Here is a 22,876-nt window from a genome sequence, read left to right as displayed (position 1 = left end):
ATAGCCAGTACCCCACTTTCTGATAGTTACTCTGGGTCTATACACAGTACCCCATGTTCTGATATTTACTCTGAGTCAAAACCCAGTACCCCACGTTCTGATAGTCACTCTGGCTCTATACCCAGTACCCCACGTTCTGATAGTTACTCTGGCTCTATACCCAGTACCCAATGTTTTGATAGTCACTCTGGCTCTATACCCAGTACCCCATGTACTGATAGTCACTCTGGATCTATACCCAGTATCACATGATCTGATAGTTACTCTGGGTCTATACCCAGTACCCCATGTTCTGATAGTCACTCTGGCTCTATACCCAGTACCCCATGTTCTGATAGTTACTCTGAGTCTGTACCCAGTACCCCATGTTCTGATAGTCACTCTGGCTCTATACCCAGTACCCCATGTTCTGATAGTCACTCTGGGTCTATACCCAGTACCCCACGTTCTGATCGTTATTCTGAGTCTATACCCAGTACCCCATGTTCTGATAGTTACTCTGAGTCTATAGCCAGTACCCCACATTCTGATAGTTACTCTGTGTCTATACCCAGTACCCCATGGTCGGATAGTTACTCTGGGTCTATACACAGTACCCCATGTTCTGATAGTTACTCTGGGTCTACACCCAGTACCCCATGTTCTGAGAGTCACTCTGTGTCTATACGCAGTACCCCACTTTCTGATAGTTACTCTGGCTCTATACCCAGTACCCCATGTTCTGATAGTTACTCTGGCTCTATACCCAGTACCCCATGTTCTGATAGTTACTCTGTGTCTATACCCAGTACCCCATGTTCTGATAGTTACTCTGCGTCTATACCCAGTACCCTATTTTCTGATAGCTACTCTGGGTCTATACCCAACACCCGACCTTTTGATAGTCACTCTGGCTCTATACCCAGTACCCCATGTTCTGATAGTTACTCTGGGTCTATATCCAGTACCCCACATTCTGATAGTTACTCTGGCTCTATACCCAGTACCCAATGCTCTGATAGTCACTCTGTGTCTATGCCCAGTACCACACGTTCTGATAGTTGCTCTGGGTCTATACCCAGTACCCCATGTTCTGATAGTTACTCTGAGTCTATACCCAGTACCCCACGTTCTGATAGTTACTCTGAGTCTATACCCAGTACCCCATGTTCTGATAGTTACTCTGAGTCTATACCCAGTACCCCACGTTCTGATAGTTACTCTGAGTCTATACCCAGTACCCCATGTTCTGATAGTCACTCTGGCTCTATACCCAGTACCCCATGTTCTGATAGTCACTCTGGCTCTATACCCAGTACCCCATGTTCTGATCGTTACTCTGGGTCTATACCCAGTACGCCATGTTCTGATAGTCACTCTGGCTCTATACCCAGTACCCCATGTTCTGATAGTTACTCTGAGTCTATACCCAGTACCCCACGTTCTTATAGTTACTCTGGGTCTATACCCAGTACCCCACATTCTGATAGTTACTCTGAGTCTATACCCAGTACCCCATGTTATGATAGTTACTCTGGGTCTTTACCCAGTACCCCATGTTCTACTAGTTACTCTGAGTCTATACCCAGTACCGCATGTTCTAATAGTGACTCTGGGTCTATACCCAGTACCCCACGTTCTGATAGTTATTCTGAGTCTATGCCCAGTACCCCACGTTCTGATAGTTACTCTGAGTCTATAGCCAGCACCCCATGTTCTGATAGTTACTCTGAGTCTATACCCAGTACCCCATGTTCTGATAGTTACTCTGGCTCTATACCCAGTACCCCATGTTCTGATCATTACTCTGGGTCTATACCCAGTACGCCATGTTCTGATAGTCACTCTGGCTCTATACCCAGTACCCCTTGTTCTGATAGTTACTCTGAGTCTATACCCAGTACCCCACGTTCTGATAGTTACTCTGAGTCTATACCCAGTACACCATGTTCTGATAGTCACTCTGGCTGTATACCCAGTACCCCACATTCTGATAGTTACTCTGGCTCTATACCCAGTGCCCCATGTTCTGATAGCTACTCTGTGTCTATACCCAGTACCCCACGTTCTGATAGTTACTCTGGGTCTATACCCAGTACCCCACGTTCTGATAGTTACTCTGAATCTATACCCAGTACCCCACGTTCTGATAGTTACTCTGGCTCTATCCCCAGTACCCCATGTTCTGATAGTTACTCTCTGTCTATACCCAGTACTCCACATTCTGATAGCTACTCTGAGTCTATACCCAGTACCCCTTGTTCTGATAGTTATTCTAGGTCTATACCCAGTACCCCATGTTCTGATAGTCACTCTGAGTCTATACCCAGTACCCCATGTTCTGATAGTCACTCTGGCTCTATACCCAGTACCCCATGTTCTGATAGTTACTCTGAGTCTATACCCAGTACCCCATGTTCTGGTAGTCACTCTGGCTCTATACCCAGTACCCCATGTTCTGATAGTTACTCTGGGTCTATACCCAGTACCCCATGGTCTGATAGTTACTCTGAGTCTATACCCAGTACCCCACGTTCTGATAGTTACTCTGGGTCTATACCCAGTACCCCACGTCTGATAATCACTCTGACTCTATACCCAGTACCCCACGTTCTGATAGTTACTCTGAGTCTATACCCAGTACCCCACGTTCTGATAATCCCTCTGAGTCTATACCCAGTACCCCACGTTCTGATAGTTACTCTGGGTCTATACCCAGTACCCCACGTTCTGATAGTTACTCTGGCTCTATACCCAGTACCCCATGTTCTGATAGTCACTCTGGCTCTATGCCCAGTACCCCATGTTCTGCTAGTCACTCTGGCTCTATACCCAGTACCCCACATTCTGATCATTACTCTGGGTCGATACCCAGTACGCCATGTTCTGATAGTCACTCTGGCTCTAGACCCAGTACCCCACGTTCTGATAGTTACTCTGAGTCTATACCCAGTACACCATGTTCTGATAGTCACTCTGGCTCTATACCCAGTACCCCATGTTCTGATAGTTACTCTGAGTCTATACCCAGCACCCCACGTTCTGATAGTTACTCTGGGTCTATACCCAGTACCCCACATTCTGATAGTTACTCTGAGTCTATACCAAGTACCCCATGTTATGATAGTTACTCTGGGTCTATAACCAGTACCCCATGTTCTGATAGTCACTCTGGGTCTATACGCAGTACCCCACATTCTGATAGTTACTCTGGCTCTATACCCAGTACCCCATGTTCTGATAGCTACTCTGTGTCTATACCCAGTACCCCACGTTCTGATAGTTACTCTGGGTCTATACCCAGTACCCCACGTTCTGATAGTTACTCTGAATCTATACCCAGTACCCCATGTTCTGATAGTTACTCTGAGTCTATACCCAGTACACCTTGTTCTGATAGTCACTCTGTGTCTATACCCAGTACCCCATGTTCTGATAGTTACCCGCGAGTCTATACCCAGTACCCCATGTTCTGATAGTTACTCTGAGTCTATACCCAGTACCCCACGTTCTGATAGTTACTCTGGGTCTATACCCAGTACCCCATGTTCTGATAGTTACTCTGGCTCTATACCCAGTACCCCACGTTCTGATAGTCACTCTGTGTCTATACCCAGTACCCCACGTTCTGATAGTTGCTCTGGGTCTATACCCAGTACCGCACGTTCTGATAGTTACTCTAGGTCTATACCCAGTACCCCATGTTCTGATAGTCACTCCGAGTCTATACCCAGTACCCCATGTTCTGATAGTCACTCTGGCTCTATACCAAGTACCCCATGTTCTGATAGTTACTCTGGGTCTATACCCAGTACCCCATGTTCTGATAGTCACTCTGAGTCTATACCCAGTACCCCATGTTCTGAAATTTACTCTGGGTCTATCCCCAGTACCCTATGTTATGATAGTCACTCTGGCTCTATACCCAGTACCCCATGTTCTGATAGTCACTCTGGCTCTATACCCAGTACCCTATGTTATGATAGTCACTCTGGCTCTATACCCAGTACCCCATGTTCTGATACTTACTCTGAGTCTATACCCAGTACCCCATGTTCTGATAGTTACTCTGAGTCTATACCCAGTACCCCACGTTCTGATAGTTACTCTGGGTCTATACCCAGTACCCCATGTTCTGATCGTTACTCTGGCTCTATACCCAGTACCCCACGTTCTGATAGTCACTCTGTGTCTATACCCAGTACCCCACGTTCTGATAGTTGCTCTGGGTCTATACCCAGTACCGCACGTTCTGATAGTTACTCTGAGTCTATACCCAGTACACCACGTTCTAATAGTTATTCTGAGTCTATACCCAGTACCCCATGTTCTGATAGTTACTCTGGCTCTATACCCAGTACCCCATGTTCTGATAGTCACTCTGGCTCTATACCCAGTACCCCATGTTCTGATAGTTCCTCTGGGTCTATACCCAGTACCCCATGTTGTGAAATTTACTCTGGGTCTATACCCAGTACCCCATGGTCTGATAGTTACTCTGGGTCTATACCCAGTGCTCCACGTTCTGATAGTTACTCTGGGTCTATACCCAGCACCCCATGTTCTGATAGTTACTCTGAGTCTATATCCAGTACCCCATGTTCTGATAGTCACTCTGAGTCTATACCCAGTACCCCATGTTCTGATAGTTGCTCTGAGTCTATACCCAGTACCCCACGTTCTGATAGTTACTCTGGGTCTATTCCCAGTACCCCACGTTCTGATCGTTACTCTGGCTCTATACCCAGCACCCCATGTTCTGATAGTTACTCTGAATCTATCCCCAGTACCCCATGTTCTGATGTTGAATGGAGGTACATGACTTCACGTTCCTCTGGGCATCTACCGTGAGTTGGGAAACAAACAACCTTAGTCAACAACTGCTGCTGATTTTCCAATCTGGTGGAGTCGCGATATTCCTGGTGACTCCAAGCAGTCCTAAACACTCCTCTAGGGACTTCATTCATCACTCCCAATATAAATGCCCCCCATCCCCTTAAACAGCTGCTATCTTGTCCTCAGTAAAACACAAAGGGGTAAAAATTGGGTAGCGCCCCGCTACCTTCGCCGGGTCACTAATTTTAGCGGCACGTCACGCCACGGTACTACTGTCCTTCCTCCCCTTATTAAAGGGGAGGAGCCTGGCCCAGAGCGTCCCAGCGACAGCTGGGCCACCAGGGATCGGGAGTGCCGGCAAACGAGCCCGGCACTCAAGAGGAGCGCCGGGCCCATGGAGAGCAGCCGGCACCCCGCGGGGGGGGGGGGCTTCACGGGGGCCGGGGACAGCAATGGGGGCAGGTGCTGGCAGGTGGCCAGCGACAAAAATGGGCGCCCGCCACCTCCCCTTTAACTAGCGCCGCCCCGGCCGCAGGTAGGCCCCCCTGACCCCGGCGGACATAGCGTCCGGCGGTAAGTCGGGGGGCGCCTCCCAATATTACAGCCAGGGCGCGACCGGGGCACTGCACACGGCGATGACTTCAGTGTCACCACTAACCTCCCGCTGAATATCGCGGGAGGCGTTAGCGGCGCCGCGCCCAGGCGCTAGTTGAATTGCGCTAACGGGAGGCGCAAATCAACTGAATTTAGCCCCCAAAGTAAAATGAACTCAACTCCTGATCATAAACTGGTTGACCATGTATCTGAGCAAGGTTAAATCTCTGCAGTTAGTATAATATTTCATTTGCTAATAGTTTCCGTAGTTACAGGTGTGGAATGGATTCTCACGACACTGGTAATGTAAATAAAGTTTTGCTACTTGTACAACACCTAGAGGCCGATCAGTTTAACATCAGTGGTGGGTACAGTTTTAGAAACAATAATGAGGGAAAAAATTAACAGGCACTTGGAGAGGTTTAAGTTAATTAAGGAGAGCCAGCACGGATTTATAAAAGGCAGATTGTGTTTGACTAATCTAATTGAATTTTTTGATGAAGTAGCAGAGAAGGTTGATGAGGGTTGTCGATATGAATTGTAAGAAAGCGTTTGACAAAGTACCTCATAAAAGGCTGGTTAACAAAATTGAGGCTCATGGACTAGGAGGGTCAGTATCAGCTTGGATAAGAAATTGGCTTAAGGACAGAAAACAGCGAGTCGTGGTAAATGGCTGTTTTTCAGACTGGAGAATGGTAGACAAGGGTCAGTGCTAGGACCACTGCTTTTTTTGATATATATGTAAATGACTTGGATATTGGAATACAGAGAAAAATTTCAAAATTTGCCAATGGTACCAAATTTGGAGGTGTGGCAAACAGTGAGGAGGATACCAATCGACTGCAACAGGACATAGATAGGCTAGCAGAATGGGCAGACAAGTGGCAGATGGAATTTAATACAGAGAAGTGTGAGGTGATGCATTTTGGCAGAAGGGATAGGGAGAGACAATATAGACTTAATGGCACAGTTCTAAAGAGGAACAGAGGGACCTGGGGGTTCATGTCATAGATCTTTGAAGGTGGCAGGACATATTGAGAGAGTAGTTAGCAAAGCATATGGGATCTTGGTCTTCATAAATAGAGGTATTGAGTACAAAAGCAGGGAAGTTATGCTGAACCTTTATAAAGCGCTGGTTAGGCCACAACTAGAGTATTGCGTCCAGTTCTGGTCACCATACTTTAGGAAGGATGTGAAGGTCCTTGAGAGGGTGCAGAGGAGATTTACCAGAATGGTTCCGGGGATGAGGGAGTTTAGCTACATGGTTAGGTTGGAGAAGCTGGGGTTGTTCTCCTTGGAGCAAAAGAGGTTGAGGGCTGATTTGATAGAGGTGTACAAGATTATGACGGGTTTGGATAAGGTAGACAGAGAAAGGCTGTCCCCATTAGCTGATGGTAAAAGGACTAGGAAACACAGATTTAAGGTTTTGGGCAAGAGATACATGGGGATGTGAGGAAGATTTTTTTTATGCAGCGAGTGGTAATGACCTGGAACTCGCTGCTGATGAGGGCGGTGGAAGCGGAGACGATCAATGATTTCAAAAGGAAATTGGATAGGCACTTGAGGGAAATAAACTTGCAGGACTACGGGGATAGAGCGGGGGAATGGAACTGACTGGATTGCTCTACAGAGAGCTGGCGTGGACTCGATGGGCCGAATGGCCTCCTTCTGTGCCGTTATGACTCTATGGGCTCGTTTTGTCAATGGGGAGCTTTTTTAGGCGGGACTCCCACATTTTGGGTTGTAGTCCCGCCTCCATCGACTTGTGGCCAATCCACGCTATTTTCCCTTGATTGACCTTGTTAAGCCCGCCCAGCGGGCTCAGCAGGCCAATTGAGGGACACCCAGTTACTGGTGACATCAGCGATTGACATTTCATCTGTCAAGAGCTTTTGACAGATGAAAAATCAGCGTTTGACAGCTCTGTGAAGCTGTCAAACACTGACAATCTGTCTTCTAACTTGAGTCCTTCTATTCAGACTCAGTTAGAGATCTCTCCAGACCAGAAAGCAGAAGCTGTAGCTTTTGACAGTTCAGCGGCCATTCTGCTTTCTGTGCCGGTGAGCTGAGGGACTCCCGAGAACTGAAGGAAGGAAGCCTGCAGGAGAAAGTAAAGGTAAGTAAAACTTATTAAAACACTTTACACTTACCTCTCACGCGTACCTCTGCACACATGCACCCATCACTCACCTGCACAACGGACATCTCGACCCCTCCAACCCCTGCAGACCGACGGTCCGCCTCGCTAACATGGCGTGGTTCGGAGCCGTCAGACAACCGACACTTCAGGGCTAAAAATAGGGATTAGGCAAAATCTGCCTGTTAACTACCTGTTAACAGGCAGTTAATTGGCACTAATCCCCTTCCCGCCTCGGGGAGGCGGCTCCCAGCATAGGTCGGGTACCCGCTTCCTGGGACATTGGCATGGAGGCGGGTTGGGGGCGGGATGGATTCCTGCCCCCCGATTCTGCAATTTTCCCACCGCTCCCGCCTCCAAACCCGCCTCCTCGGGGCTTGGAAAATCGAGCCCTATGACTCTAATAAAGAGTTGAATATTCAGTAATAACCTTACACATTATTAGGGATTGAAAACCAGCCCCAACTAGAACAGGCCAGAACAATTGCTCCTGACTACAGTTAAAAACTACAAGTACTCTCCTTTCAAAAATCAATGGGGGTAATTCTGATACTGTGCGATAGTGTAAAACAGGTGACAATGAATCGGCAGCCCGTTTTACGTCCCTCCCCATTTTCATTTCTATTGACCTCAATCAGGAGAGATGTATAACGGGCAGCTGATCCGATATCAACCGTTTTACACTGTGGGCCAAAATCAAACAACCTCAATGACTTGCACACCAACCTGTCTAGCGCACAACTTTCAAACTGCAGATTGTAATAATGAAGCAATCGTTCCACAGCTCAGTGATGCAAACTGGTGTAGGTCGAACGGTTCTCTACTCATGGAATTCTGCACATATTTCCCTCTCTCCCACTGGGCCTGCTGCAGGCCGTGTGAGGACAATGCCCCAGTTCTACAAGGCCCATCACCATTTTTTGTAAGGCTGCTGTCGCCCCCTGACGGCAAAACACTTGGTATTGTCGTCAAGTTGCCCTGTTTCCCCCATGCAACACGCAGTTACCGATGTGTGCACAACATGCCAACTATGCCAATGTATTCCCCTGCCATACCATGCCACTACCTGTATGGTCACTTCATAAACATATTTTAAGAAAAATTAATTAGAAAAGAAATGACATTGTTCTGTTATGTAGGAGGTAGTGAGTCCAAGGCAGAAATTGCCAGGCTCTGCTTCTGGCCTGTGGGTTGCATAATGTGGACTATAATGGTGCCGCCCCATCTCCAAGCCGTGCTCACGTGTAATGAGGGTCCTCACCGGCAGCAAGACCCTGGCCATTTCTGCTCCTCGGCGTGGAGACCAAACACGGAGCTGGGTTTCTGCTGTTTCTTACTGGACGTTAGGTTTCTGCACACTTTTGGAGGATTTCTGGAACATGCTATTGGCCCAGAAATTCGGGTCGGGGGCTTCCCGCGGGCGCAAGCCCCCAATCTGCACTTACCTAGCGTGCTGGCCGTTGAGCTGTGGGCCCCCGGGGAATTCCGATCCTGGGCCTGGTCCAACTGCCGGCGCGCAGTGCTTGCGTATCCCAGGGGCGCAGTTAGTTCGAAGTGTCCCCTGGGATCACGTGGGCCATGGGGAGCCAATTGGAGCAGGGAATGCTCCATTCATAAGTCTGACAGGAAGTGCTGTCAAACTTAGAAATACTATGGGCACTTTCTTCTTACAAAACATCACTAAATCTTCAAATAAATTTTTAAAAAACATCACATTTTTTAAATCTATATATATAAAGCGGCTCTTCTGTCTGTCCCGATGTCTGTCCCAATGTCTGTCTGTCTGTTCTCTATACGTTTGAAAGTTACAGAGCGTACCGACGCGCGCGTCGCCTCAAAAGAAAGCTTGCGATTCCGGACCGGTCATAGGCATATTTACGTTTCGGCCGGACAAAAACCGCGCCCGCGGTATCCGAAAAACGTTCAGCCTTCCGCTCATTAGCATCTCATTAGCGACCGTGTGACGTCGAGGTCGACCAATCGGACGGCGGGTTCCTTCCTACAGTTGAGTGTCGAGTGACTCGACGATTGACCAATCCTACGCTTCGGTGACCTGACCGGTCGACCAATCGGTGCGTGTGTGGGCGGGCCTTATCCTTCTGAACTGAGGTGAGTGGCCGCCATCTTGATTTTTCACGATTTTTTCCCCACACTTTCAGTGTGTTAGGGAAGTAAGGTAAATATTTGAATTATGTGTTAGGGAATTAATTAACAATTTATTTGAGTTTTATATTGTGTTTAGCAACCCCCCCCCTCCTCCTCACCCTCGCGCAGGGGGGACTCGGGGCCTGAAGCTCAAAAAATTTCTCTCTCTCTCCTTCTCCTCTTCCCTCTCTCTCTCTCCTTCTCCTCTTCCCTCTCTCTCCTTCTCCTCTTCCCTCTCTCCTCTTCCCTCTCTCTCCTTCTCCTCTTCCCCCTCTGTCTCTCTCTACTTCCCCCTCTCAGGTTTCACGGTGTCGCGGACGGACCGCCCGAAGTTTCCCGCTCGCTAACGGCCGCCAAGCCGCCCTTGCCTGCTCCCCGCGGGCCGCCTCGCGCCGCCCGCACTGACCGCGCATGCGCCGCCCGCACTGACCGCGCATGCGCCGCCCGCACTGACCGCGCATGCGCCGCCTGCCCGCCCGCAGCAGCCGTCCATCATCCGCGCGATACGTGGGGGACCTCAGCTCCGGTCCGTCCCGGCCTCAGAACCTGACCGCGCCTTAAGCGCTAGGCCCCGCACGGCCGCTATCACAACGGCACCGGACCTCAGGCGCTAGGCAGGGGGAGGGGCTGGAGAGAGGGACAGAGGGGAGTGGGAGGTGGGCGAGGGGAGGGGGTGGGGGGAGGGAGACGGGGGAGGGAGACAGGGGAGGGGGGGGAGGGAGACAGGGGAGGGAGACAGGGGAGGGGAGGGAGGGAGAGGAGGGGAGGGGAGGGAGGGAGAGGAGGGGAGGGGAGGGAGAGAGGGGAGGGGAGGGAGGGATTGGACAGGGAGAGGACATGACAGGGAGAGGGGGGACACACAGGGGCAGGGAGACCAAGCGCCCCAAAATTGCCCTCGCAATGCGGGGCCCCCCAGCTAGTAAACTATAAATTAAATGAAATAACTATTTTAAACAATAATTTAAATTTTTGAAAAAAATAATTTTATTTTCTAACGGGGCTAAAAATAAACTTACCTTGCTTTAAAGTATTTAAAAATAATAAACCTGTGGAAAAAATGTTTTAATTTTAATTAATTCATCACTTATCTTGTAAAAAGCAGGCCTTACGCCTGCTTTTTACATTTCTAACTTCTGCAGGCTTACCCTCCCGGGAAAACCTGTAAAAAAAAAACGAAGTTCGATGCGCACGCGCAGCCTCTCCCGCACACGCGATCGACCTCTGAACCCCTTTGTTCAGGGGAACGGAAGTGCTGGTTTCTCACGCATGTGCAGTGCATGCAGGAAGCCGGCACTTCCATTGGGCTTACGGGTGAGTACCCCGTGCGTACTCACCCGTGGAGACCCGGATTTCTGGGCCATTATGTCAGAATGATCAGGTCTATGTGTCAAGAGTTTGCAGAGGAAAATGGCACATCGCACATTTTGCCGAGGAATGCTATGGGCTGAGTGGGAGAAACCAGCTGGAATTTGCACAGCAGCTAAAATAAACCTGGAATATCACTTCCCAGTACATCAGCCCAGTGAAGCATGAGGAACTCAATTTAAATTGGTGAAAAGTCCATTTAAAACAGAAATCAGGATTTGAATTCACGTTCCCTGGACTGTTAGTCCGATTGGGGTACAAGCACAATTGTGTAGTTGTTATGGTTACTGGACTAGTAATCCCACACGCCTAACAACACAAGTTCAAATCCCACGCATGGCATTTGAATTCAACTTTAAAAAATTGGAAATATAAAGCTAATAAGAATGACCATAAAACCCCAGCTGTTTCACTAATGTCCTATATATGATTCTAGTCCCACATGATTCTTAACTGCACTCCAATAAACTACTCAGTCATATCAAACTGCCAGCCATTCAAGAAAAAGGCCCTTCACCACCCAGCTAGGGATGGGCAATAAATGCACTCCTTGCCAGTGAGGCCCACATCCTGAGAGTGAATTGAAAAGGACAGAATTTCATTACTCTGTTGTTTGGAATAATCTTCCAGGACAAATAATAGAGATAAGGACATTCAATATGCTGTTGATTGCCAGGCTGGGAGAGTGAAATACAAGATCTGATGGGCTGAGTGGCTTCTAATAAAAGGGACGCAGTACTGGGTGACCAGGCAAAAGAGGAATGAATTAAAATGGGTGACTCAGATAGGGAGGAAAAAGCAGAACTGGAGAAAGCACTGAAAGATAAATGAAATTACTGGAAAACAAGGAGGAAAGTAATGAAGAGAGAGCAAAAGTAGGACAACATCACTATTGAGATGAGCTGTTCTTGGTTATTAGTCAGGCTATTGATTTTACGGCAAAATTGGCTACTAATTGAAACTGAATGTCTGCTGCAGACTTTACAGAAGAAGTCTCCCACTCACCGAAGAGAGAATATCAGCCCTTGTGACCTGTGAGAGTCGTAGAGATCAGAACAATTACCTGCAGAGTGTTGACCGGGAATGATGGAATGGGCGGAAAGTCCATTATCTGTAGGTCGTGCACATGCTCATTCATGACCACAGCAGGCAGGTAGACATGACGTGCTTTTGTGGGCAGGTAGCAGTCACTGTAATCGTTGTAAAGGAACTGGTGCACAATTGCCGATTTCCCAACCCCTTGAGCTCCAAGGATTGCTATTTTGAAAGTTGTCACCATGCCGCTGCAGGACACTTGGTGTAGATGGGCCGAGGTCGTGCATATTCCAGGGGCTGCCGGTCAAATAATCTCAAGAACCATGGTCACATAGTTCCAGTCAGACTGCTCCTAAACAACAGAAAGAGAGAGAGGTCATTAGGGACCCATCATTCAACATACACACACACGTCGGTCTTTATCCCTTTGCAGCCTCTTTGCTGAAACTTTTTTGTCTCTCTTTCTCCCACAGTATTACTCAGAGCCAGCTTGGGGGAAGGTGGGATACATCATTTATTAAAATCAAATTTAGTATCCTCTAAATTATTGCAAATATTGCTGGATGCCCGCCAGTGAGTTTTAAGCCAGCAATCTAATCAAGGAGATAATTTGTTGAACACTAACCACTTGTGGTTTATGATGTCATTTGAACTCCTTGATGGGATTACTTATCTGTAAATCAGCCACCGCCTGCCTACACACAGATGTCACTTTCTTTGTATTTCCGAAGCACTGTGTGTTGCTGGCATATATTGTGCATTCCATTGAGGCAACCAGAGGTAACCTGTTAATCTACAGATGTGTTGAAAGAGTGACGTTTGGGTCAATGTTTGGAGCATGGCTTTCTGTGAGGCATCTGATCTTTGTTGGCTTGCTGCTTGATGTCGGGATATCCTGATTGGAACAAGACAGCTGAGTGTTATCATAGCTCCACTGGACTGCTTCCATTCCTAATGAAGAGAGAGCAAAAGTAGGACAGGGGGGAAAAAAGCCTTTTTACACTGATCTGTGACAGCTGGAAAGTTAAACTTGAAGCTTGTTTTTGGTTGCCATTTGTCAACTCCTTACTAAGCCGCACCTGTTTCACGTGTACCATTTTGGAATTGTTTGGTCTTATTCATGAGCCCTGTCGCTCTGACTGTGTCTTCCATTGGAGGGGTGAGGGGCAATGGGTGGACCAATCCTGTTGTACAGAATTACACCCCTTGTTGGTTAGTCACAGAACAGCTACCGTGATGGTTGTGAAAAAGTCAACAGGGAAGACCACTGCAATCTCCTAACTGAAGAGACATGGAGGTCTCGAAAGGAACAGCTTGAATGAACGCAAATCCAAACTTATCCTCTCTCTTTACAACCATGGCGGGCAGGAGACATCAAAGCTGAGCCTCATCAGTGTCCAATCAAGTGCCCTGTCAGGCAGAGATCATTGGAAAGAGATCAGAAGCAGGAACTCAGACTGATTTTTCTCCTTCTTTGCCCAGCAATAATGAGGCCAATTGGAACACCCCTACAAATATCTAAACTGAGGCCCTCTAACTCATGGACCAGTGATTAAACCTGAGATCTCCCTGGTCTTTTGTGCTCAGATCCACACCTAAATACTGTGGTTGTGAGGAGATCAGAGGCTGCGTATTCTGCGACAAGTGTCTCACCTCCTGACTCCGCAAAGTCTTTCCACCATCTACAAGGCACAAGTCAGGAGTGTGATGGAATACTCTCCGCTTGCCTGGATGAGTGCAGCTCCAACAACACTCAAGAAGCTCGACACCATCCAGGACAAAGCAGCCCACTTGATTGGCATTTGTGACAATGTGACATTTACCAACTGTACTGTGTAGGGACTTTGTCCTGTCCAGGTTTAGCCTTCCTCCACAACTCAGGCTCTGTGCCTCACTAATTGACTGTTAATAGGTACTTTATGGACCAGCTGGAATCTCCACCTGATTGGGAATGCCCTGGAGCGACCTGTAGTATTGGACACCATGAGGGTGGTTGAACCAGACATAAATGGACACTGACATTAATGGAGAGGCTACAGTTCAGTGACGTCAGTTAAGATTAGGGTAGACTTGTCTCATTACATAAGTTACAATTATTTCTGCTGTAGCTGTGTGTTCCAAAACTTGGATTGTATCCCTATATCCAGTTGGAAGCAGACAACTAAAGATGACCCAACTGAGCTCCAGATACACCATTCTACATGCTTTTACTCCATCTGTATCCTCACTGTACTGAAGTCATGACTCATTGCGCTATCTCCTACTCTAACATTCATTTACAGGCTTCTAACTCTGAAACACTTTCACTCCCTCAGTCTTCTGTTTCTCCTTTTAGCCCAGCCTTAATGTCATCTAACTGCTACTTCTCAATTTAGCTCATCTTCTCTCATACTGCACTTCTCTCTCTGCCAATTTTCTATTTTTCCAATCCCTTCTGAAGTTATTTTTTTTTAATTATTACATTTATTCATCCTTGGGATGTGGGAGGGAGTGAATGTTTAAGGTGGTGGATGGGGTGCCAATCAAGCAGGCTGCTTTGTTCTGGATGGTGTCGAGCTTCTTGAGCCTCCAACAACCACAACCATCTTCCTTTATGCTCAGTACGGCTCGAGCCAGTGGTGAGTCTTCCCCCTGATCCCTATTGACTTCAGTTTTACTAGGGCTCCTTGGTGCCACACTCAGTCAAACGCTGCCTTGATGTCAAGGGCAGTCACTCTCACCTCATTTCTGGAATTCAGCTCCTTTGTCCTTGTTTGGACCGAGATTGTAATGAGGTCTGGAGCCGAGTGGTCCTCGGGGAACCCAAACTGAGCATCAGTGAGCAGGTTTTTTTTTTTTTATTCGTTTATGGGATGTGGGCATTGCTGGCATGGCCAGCATTTATTGCTCATCCCTAATTGCCCTTGAGAAGGTGGCGGTGAGCCGCCTTCTTGAACCGCTGCAGTCCGTGTGGTGAAGGTACTCCCACAGTGCTGTCAGGTAGGGAGTTCCAGGATTTTGACCCAGTGACGATGAAGGATCGATTATTGGTAAGTGCTGCTTGATAGCACTGTCAATGACACCTTCCATTACATTACTGATGATTGAGGGTAGGCTGATAGGCAGTAATTGGCCATATTGGATTTGTCCTGCTTTTTATGGAAAGGATATACCTGAGCAATTTTCCACTTTGTTGGGTAGATGCCAGTGTTGTAACTGTACTGGAACAGCTTGGCTAGAGGCATGGCTAGTTCTGGAACACAAGTCTTCAGCATTACAGCCGGAATGTTGTCGGGTCCCATAGACTTTGCTGTATCCAGTGCTTTAAGCCATTTCTTGATATCACGTGGAGTGAATTGATTTGGCTGAAGACTGGCATCAGTGATGGTGGGGACCTCAGGAGGAGGCCGAGAGGGATCATCCACTCGGCATTTCTGGCTTGTCTTTTGCACTCGCGTGCTGGGCTCCACCATCATTGAGGATGGGGATATTCATGGAGCCTCCTCCTCCCATTAGTTGTTTAATTGTCCACCACCATTCATGACTGGATGTGGTAGGACTACAGAGCTTTGACCTGATCTGTTGATTGTGGGATCGCTTAGCTCTGTCTATAGCATGCTGCTTCTGCTGTTTAGCATGCATGTAGTCCTGTGTTGCAGCTTCCCCAGATTGGCACCTCATTTTTAGGTACACCTGGTGCTGCTCCTGGCATGCTCTTCTACACTCCTTATTGAACCAGGGTTGGTCCCCTGGCTTGATGGTAATGGTAGAGTGAGGGATATGCCAGACCATGAGGTTATAGATTGTGGTGGAATACAATTCTGCTGCTGCTGATAGCCCACAGCGCCTCATGGGTGCCCAGTTTTAAGATTCTCGATCTGTTCTTAATCTATCTCATTTAGCACAGTGGTCGTGCCACAAAACACGGATGTCCTCAGTGTGAAGATGGTACTTTGTCTCCACAAGGACTGTGCGGTGGTCACTCCTACCAATACTGTCATGGACAGATGCATCTGTGACATGTAGATTGGTGAGGACAAGGTCAAATAGGTTTTTCCCTCGTGCTGGTTCTCTCACCGCCTGTCGCAGGCCCAACTGGCAGCTATGTCCTTCAGGACTTGGCCAGCTCGGTCAGTAGTGGTGCTACTGAGCCACTCTTGGCGATGGACATTGAAGTCCCCCACCCAGAGTGCATTCTGTGCCCTTGCTACCCTCAGTGCTTCTTCCAAGTGGTGTTCAACATGGAGGAGTACTGATTCATCAGCTGAGGGAGGGCGGTAGGTGACAATCAGCAGGAGGTTTCTTTGCCCATGTTTGACTTGATGCCATGAGACTTCATGGGGTCCGGAGTCAATGTTGAGGACTCCGAGGGCCACTCTATCCCGACTGTATACCACTGTGCCGCCACTCCTGGTGGGTCTGTCCTGCCGGTGGGACAGGAAATACCCAGAGATGGTGATGGAGGAGTCTGGGACATTGGCTGTAAGGTATGATTCTGTGAGTATGACTATGTCAGGCTGGCGCTTGACTAGTCTGCGGGACAGCTCTCCCAATTTGGCACAAGTCCCCAGATGTTGGTGAGGAGGACTTTGCAGGGTCAACTGGGCTGGATGTGCCATTGCCGTGTCCGAATCTGATGACACAAAGATAGGTGGCACTGTAGGCAATGTAGATGAAATTGACAGATTAAGTGAATGTTTATTAACGACTAATTATTACACTTAGAATAATGGTCCATATTTTCCGATGCCTATGGGTGTGTATGACCTGTGTACACACCTGTAGGGACATCGGCAATGCCGGTTTCAGGCATGCGAAGTGCATGTGCTGAAAACCGGCATTTCCGATCTGTCAAGAATGCTCTTCACAGATCGGACGCCTGCCCTGGAGAAGGGCCTCTGCGGGGGGAGAGTTCCGCTTTCTGGAGAACTTCCGCCCGCAGAAATCCTTTAAAAACCTTACACCTGGCAAAAGCAGGCGTAAGGTCTACTTTTACCAGCATAAGAGTTGAAAAAAAGTAAAAAAATAAATTAAAATTTCACTCATTTATAATTTAAAAATACTATTAAAAAGTAAGTTTATTTTTAGCCCCGTAAAAAACTTTAATTATTTTTTTCAAAAAATTTAATATTTGTTTAGAATATTTTATTTAATGTAATTTTAACTCATTTTAAAAACGTGATGGTTTTGTAAAAATGTATTTAATGTTTTACTGTGTTTTTGGGGTGATCTCCATTCATATATTTGACAGGTCCCTTCTCCTATTGGCTGGCCTGGCCCACGTGATCCCAGGGACACTTGCGAACCGCCTGCGCCCCTGGGATACGTGGGCCCTGCGCATTTCGACTGTGGAGAGGCCCAGGAGCGGAGGTGTCCGCACCTCGGGAAAGTTCGTAGATTTTTTTCCCCGTAGGAGGCCTCCGCACGCGGGAAGCCTCCGATCGGAAATTACGGGCCAATGGCCCAGAGCCAAACCCTATAGTCATCTCTCTCCATTTAGGTGCTGTTCCCTTAAAAAGTACACTTTGCAACCTCAAACCAGTTACCCACCAACTTCAAAAGCTTAGTCCATACCTCTTGACTAATTTTAATTTTTGTGGTATTTTGTCAAAGACTTTGCTAAAGTTCATGTATATTAAATCTACTGAATCCCCCTCATCAACTAATTCAGTTATATCAAAGAATTCTAGTAGGATTTGTCAAGCAAAATCTATCACCTGTAAATCCATGTTAAGTATTTGTTATCTCGCAGCTTCACGTTTCTCTCAGGATACTTTCTATTCATTTCTTGTGCAAACACCAAACCCAGTACAAACATTAACGCAAAACCTCTAACCCTTTCAGTACTAGGGCAATAACATCTCAGGAAGCTCCTAGGGTGGATGCTGTTGCATCAGGGTTGATCGTGGCTAGAGACAGGGCGCTCTCTACATACCTAGACACAAAACGTCACCAGCCGCTGAGGAACACAGCTATTAGAGGTAGTTTAGGACAGATTTGGGAAGGAGCTTTAGGACTGTGGGGCTGTACACACAGACACAGTAAACTCACCTGTTAGAAGCCATTTCTATAACCTTGAACAAAACATTTTACACAGGATTTTTCCACTTGTGGGGGAGTCCAAAACTAGGGGCCATAAATATAAGATCATCACTAATAAATCCAATAAGGAATTCAGGAGGAACTTCTTCACTCAGAACGTGGAAGTCGCTACGACATGGAGTGGCTGAGGCGAATAACATAGATGTATTTAAGGGGAAGCTTGATAAGTACATGAGGGAGAAAGAATTAGAAGGATATACTAATAGGATGAGATGAAGTAAATAGAGTGGGAGGAGGCTCGTTGGCAGCATAAACACGGTCATAAGACCTGTTGGGTTGAATGGCCTGCTTGTGTGCTGTAAAATTCTATGTAGCAAAATACAGCTTTTAACATCGACACAGGTCTACACACACACGCTGTAGTCTGTAGGTATAGAGCATCAGGATTCTACACAGCAAGAGACATATTAATGTATTATAAATGTCACCACTAATGCTATGCTGTCTAGACTTGCCCTATAAGACCATGTTCATTAGTAACCACTTTTTATGATTTAGGGCACCAATAATCACAACAGTCCAATCTCATCACAAACACCTTTAATGCTGATATTAAACATCACTCCAGCTCGGCTAAGGAGCACAGGCTACTACTGAAGAATTTATTTCACCCAGCACAATACAGCCCCAATTACCATTAGCAGCCCTGAACAAGCCCTTAATTGGCATTTATTAACAGTGGGCAATTAACTAACAGCAGGTTGTTAGTGCTAATAAGGTCAATGTTTACAGGGCAGAAAACGCTTCACAACACCCAGAGGATGCTGTTACTGCTATTTTCTGTTCGTCCCATTTAACCCTCACCTCTAACAGTGGGAAAATCACCCACAGAGCTGAAACAGCATAATTTAACGCAATTTACCTTTCCAATAATGCTTTCCAATATCCATGTACGGTCTACTATCTAAACAGCGGATTATTTTCATTCAGAATGTTGTAAACTTGAATTACCAAAACAGAAAACAGATCCCGAGAGTACGTTGTGTTATTCTCTAAAACAGCCCCTCATATCCTGTTCAATTATTATTCATGTGTTGCTATTGCCCCCAAAAGGTTAAACAATTAGTCTTAAGCCTAAAAATAGCCATGTGACGGATGTAATAGGGCAAACATATTGATTCAGTCTCAGATATAACCCTCGTCTCTCTGTTCGTACTCGCCCTACCCATTTGTTATTTACCTATGGGGTCACATGAGTTTTACTGACATGCCACACTTGAAATGCACAACAGGCCTGTGCCTGATGCACGTACAGGGACACGCAATATACAGACGTGTGTACAAACACGCTCACACATAAACACTTAGATAGACACACTCACTCACACTCACTCATTCACACTCACACAGACACTCATTCACACAGACACACACACGGACACTCACAGACACTCACACAGACACACACACACACGGACACTCACAGACACTCACACACCTAATAAACCTTAACCTATATTAACAACTAATGCACCAAAGCAAATGTAGCCACGGGAACTATAAATAGGCGGGACAGTATGAGAACATTCGAAGTGTTGGATTGTGTAGTGGCTGCTGCTCGCAACTGAAGGCAATGGGAGTATTTTTATATCACCCGTGTGCTAATTATAACAAGGTGTAAAATTATGCGGAACACAACCATGCTACATAGAGAGGAGGAAAACCCAATCTCATCACTAGAGACAATGTTCCGGGAAATATGATTGCAAACTGCTCCAATAAATACTCTGTATTGTGCGGAGCCTTCTCTCAGTTCCCAATATAAAATGACCTGCAGTTGCATCTGTGCTTGACCCCCAACAGGATTCTGATCAATTTGAATAAAATAATCTGTGATGTTCAACTTTATAGATTCTCGTCTTCTACCCTCTTCCAAATCTATATCAATAATGAGTAGATAATTTAATAAAATAAAGAATTAGTAATTATGTGTGTTTATCAATCTATTTCTGTCTCACTGTGGTAAATGGCAAAGCAACAGCCCCGGTAGCGAAAAGGAGCAGATCCAGGGTCCGAGCGGAGCATTTGTGAATTTAGCACCATAGACAGCACCATGGATAGTGGCTGGTCAGCCCCACAGACAGCACCATGGATAGTGGCTGGTCAGTCCTATAGTCAACACCATGGATAGTGGCTGGTCAGCCCCATAGACAGCACCATAGATAGTGGCTGGTCAGCCCCATAGACAGCACCATGGATAGTGGCTGGTCAGCCCCACAGACAGCACCATGGATAGTGGCTGGTCAGCCCCACAGACAGCACCATGGATAGTGGCTGGTCAGTCCTATAGTCAACACCATGGATAGTGGCTGGCCAGCCCCATAGACAGCACCATAGATAGTGGCTGGTCAGCCCCATAGACAGCACCATGGCTAGTGGCTGGTCAGCCCCACAGACAGCACCATAGATAGTGGCTGGTCAGCCCCATAGACAGCACCATAGATAGTGGCTGGTCAGTCCTATGGTCAACACCATGGATAGTGGCTGGTCAGCCCCACAGACAGCACCATGGATAGTGGCTGGTCAGCACCATGGCTAGTGGCTGGTCAGCCCCATAGACAGCACCATAGATAGTGGCTGGTCAGCCCCACAGACAGCACCATGGCTAGTGGCTGGTCAGCCCCACAGACAGCACCATGGATAGTGGCTGGTCAGTCCTATAGTCAACACCATGGATAGTGGCTGGTCAGTCCCACAGACAGCACCATGGATAGTGGCTGGTCAGCCCTGTAGTTACCACCATGGATAGTGGCTGGTCAGTCCTATATACAGCACCATGGATAGTGGCTGGTCAGCCCCACAGACAGCACCATGGCTAGTGGCTGGTCAGCCCCACAGACAGCACCATGGCTAGTGGCTGGTCAGTCCTATAGTCAGCACCATGGATAGTGGCTGGTCAGCCCCATAGACAGCACCGTGGATAGTGGCTGGTCAGTCCTATGGTCAGCACCATAGATAGTGGCTGGTCAGTCCTATGGTCAGCACCATAGATAGTGGCTGGTCAGCACCACAGACAGCACCATAGATAGTGGCTGGTCAGTCCTATGGTCAGCACCATGGATAGTGGCTGGTCAGCTCTATGGTTAGCGGATGGTCAGCACCATAGATAGTGGCTGGTCAGCTCTATGGTTAGCGGATGGTCAGCACCAATGTCAGCTTTATGGTCAGTAAATGACGGTTGTGATTTAAAGCGGCTGCCGCCTTCCGATGAACAACTCGGCTTTTAAACTGAAAGCCACACCAGACACAGCGCCCTTTCCCAGTCAGCCCATTCTAAAGCTAGGTTCGAAAACACCCATTCCCAGACATACTCGGAAGCACAGGCAGACAAACATGCTCATCTATATATAGACATATAAACATACAAACAATGACGAACATTGATATACAATCATAAACACAGACCAGTCACAGACCTGGTCATACCGATGTAAAGTCACACATGCAGAGGTACACGGAGATAAACTGACCTACCCACACACAGTGAACACAGATACACACAGACACAGAAGAGAACACAGACACCGATGTACACAGATGTACTCATGGACCTCCCCAGAGACCCAGACACTCTCTCTTACACACACTCAGTTACAAGCTGTGGAATACTATCATCCCACTTCAGTCAGTCGGATGATTTGATCATTCTATGCTGTCGATAGAAAGGATGTTTTCTGTGTTAAAATTACCCACAGTGTTAACAGAAACTTTCTTTTGGCTGACAATATTTAACAGACACGCACTAAATCTGCATTCAGTTCTCTATTCGCCAGCCTCGCAAACCTCCCCAAGTCCTCTGAAATCTGCTGAAGTTCTTACCTTCTGTACTCAGTTACCGCCGGAGTTTGAGATCAGGAGGCGAGAGGCACCTGCTGGACAAAGCCAATGCTCCCAGAATGCGGATCCTTTCCATGAGAAGGTAAATCCCAGATCCTTGTAAAATAGATTAATAAGTGGGATAAAGCCCCGGTGAGCGCTGTGCCTGAATCCTTTGACAAAACTGTTGGAGCGGAGGAATAGTGTGATTTTCCCTTAGCTGTTCTGCCTTGAGTGAGAATGGCGCTCTAACGTGTTATTGGTGCCTTCTCGGTCTCCTGTTCTCCAACGCACGCCACTTCAGTCGGGGACTAAAGCTTCTCCATGGTCCTAAAGCCCATCAAATCAAACCTTCCAACTAAGTCTTAATCCAAACACAGTCGCTAATTTGCACACAAATATCAAGTGGCCAGATGATCTGTTTTTGGTGGCGTCGGTTAAGGGAGGAATATTGGCCAGGAGACGGGAGAACTCCCTACTCTCCTTCAAATAGGCCATGGGACCTTAACCACTGCCTGAAGCAGGAAGGCAAGGCCTCAGTGTAATATCACATCCAAAAGACGGCATCTCCAACAGTGCAGCATTCCCTCAGTAGTGCACTTCTTCTTCCGTATGGTGGTAGTAAAGCAAATCAAATGTCAATATCTAAGTCAGATATCCGGGCCAAAGTTTCTGGTGTAACAGCATGGATATCTTGAATAACAACAGAAAATGCTGGAAAAACTCAGCAAGTCAGGCAACATCCGTGGAGAGAAATTTGAGTTGACGTTTCGGGTTTGACCCTTCTTCAAAACTGGAGAGAAAAGGAACTAGATCGAAGGCAGGGCTGCGATCGGACAAAAGAATAAAAGAACCAAAAGAAGTAAAAGAGATTAGAAGCTAGACGAG

At 47.2% G+C, this 22,876-nt stretch overlaps 1 protein-coding gene across 2 annotated transcripts in view; it reads right to left on the bottom strand.

Moving 5' to 3' along the window:
- Positions 1–22,292, bottom strand: part of rasl10b (RAS like family 10 member B) — a 296,860-nt gene extending 274,568 nt beyond the window's left edge. The window contains exons 1-2 of one of the 2 annotated variants that reach the window (XM_085964237.1): positions 21,992–22,292; positions 12,120–12,443 (exon numbers count right to left, since the gene is read on the bottom strand). In XM_085964237.1, coding sequence (XP_085820363.1) covers positions 12,120–12,335 — 216 coding nt within the window. In that variant the 5' untranslated portion in view covers positions 12,336–12,443; positions 21,992–22,292. Of the gene's footprint in view, positions 1–12,119; positions 16,857–21,991 lie in introns of those variants that run through there. The other variant, XM_085964238.1, reaches the window with a different exon arrangement.
- Between the last annotated feature and the right edge of the window lie 584 nt (positions 22,293–22,876).

This window comes from Somniosus microcephalus, chromosome 22 (assembly GCF_052327205.1).
Source record: "Somniosus microcephalus isolate GS21.2 chromosome 22, FLI_Smic_1.0, whole genome shotgun sequence".
In the NCBI taxonomy this organism is placed as follows: Eukaryota; Metazoa; Chordata; class Chondrichthyes; order Squaliformes; family Somniosidae; genus Somniosus; species Somniosus microcephalus.
The sequence above is the reverse complement of the archived record's forward strand: the minus strand, read 5'-3'. Positions and strand labels throughout refer to the sequence as shown.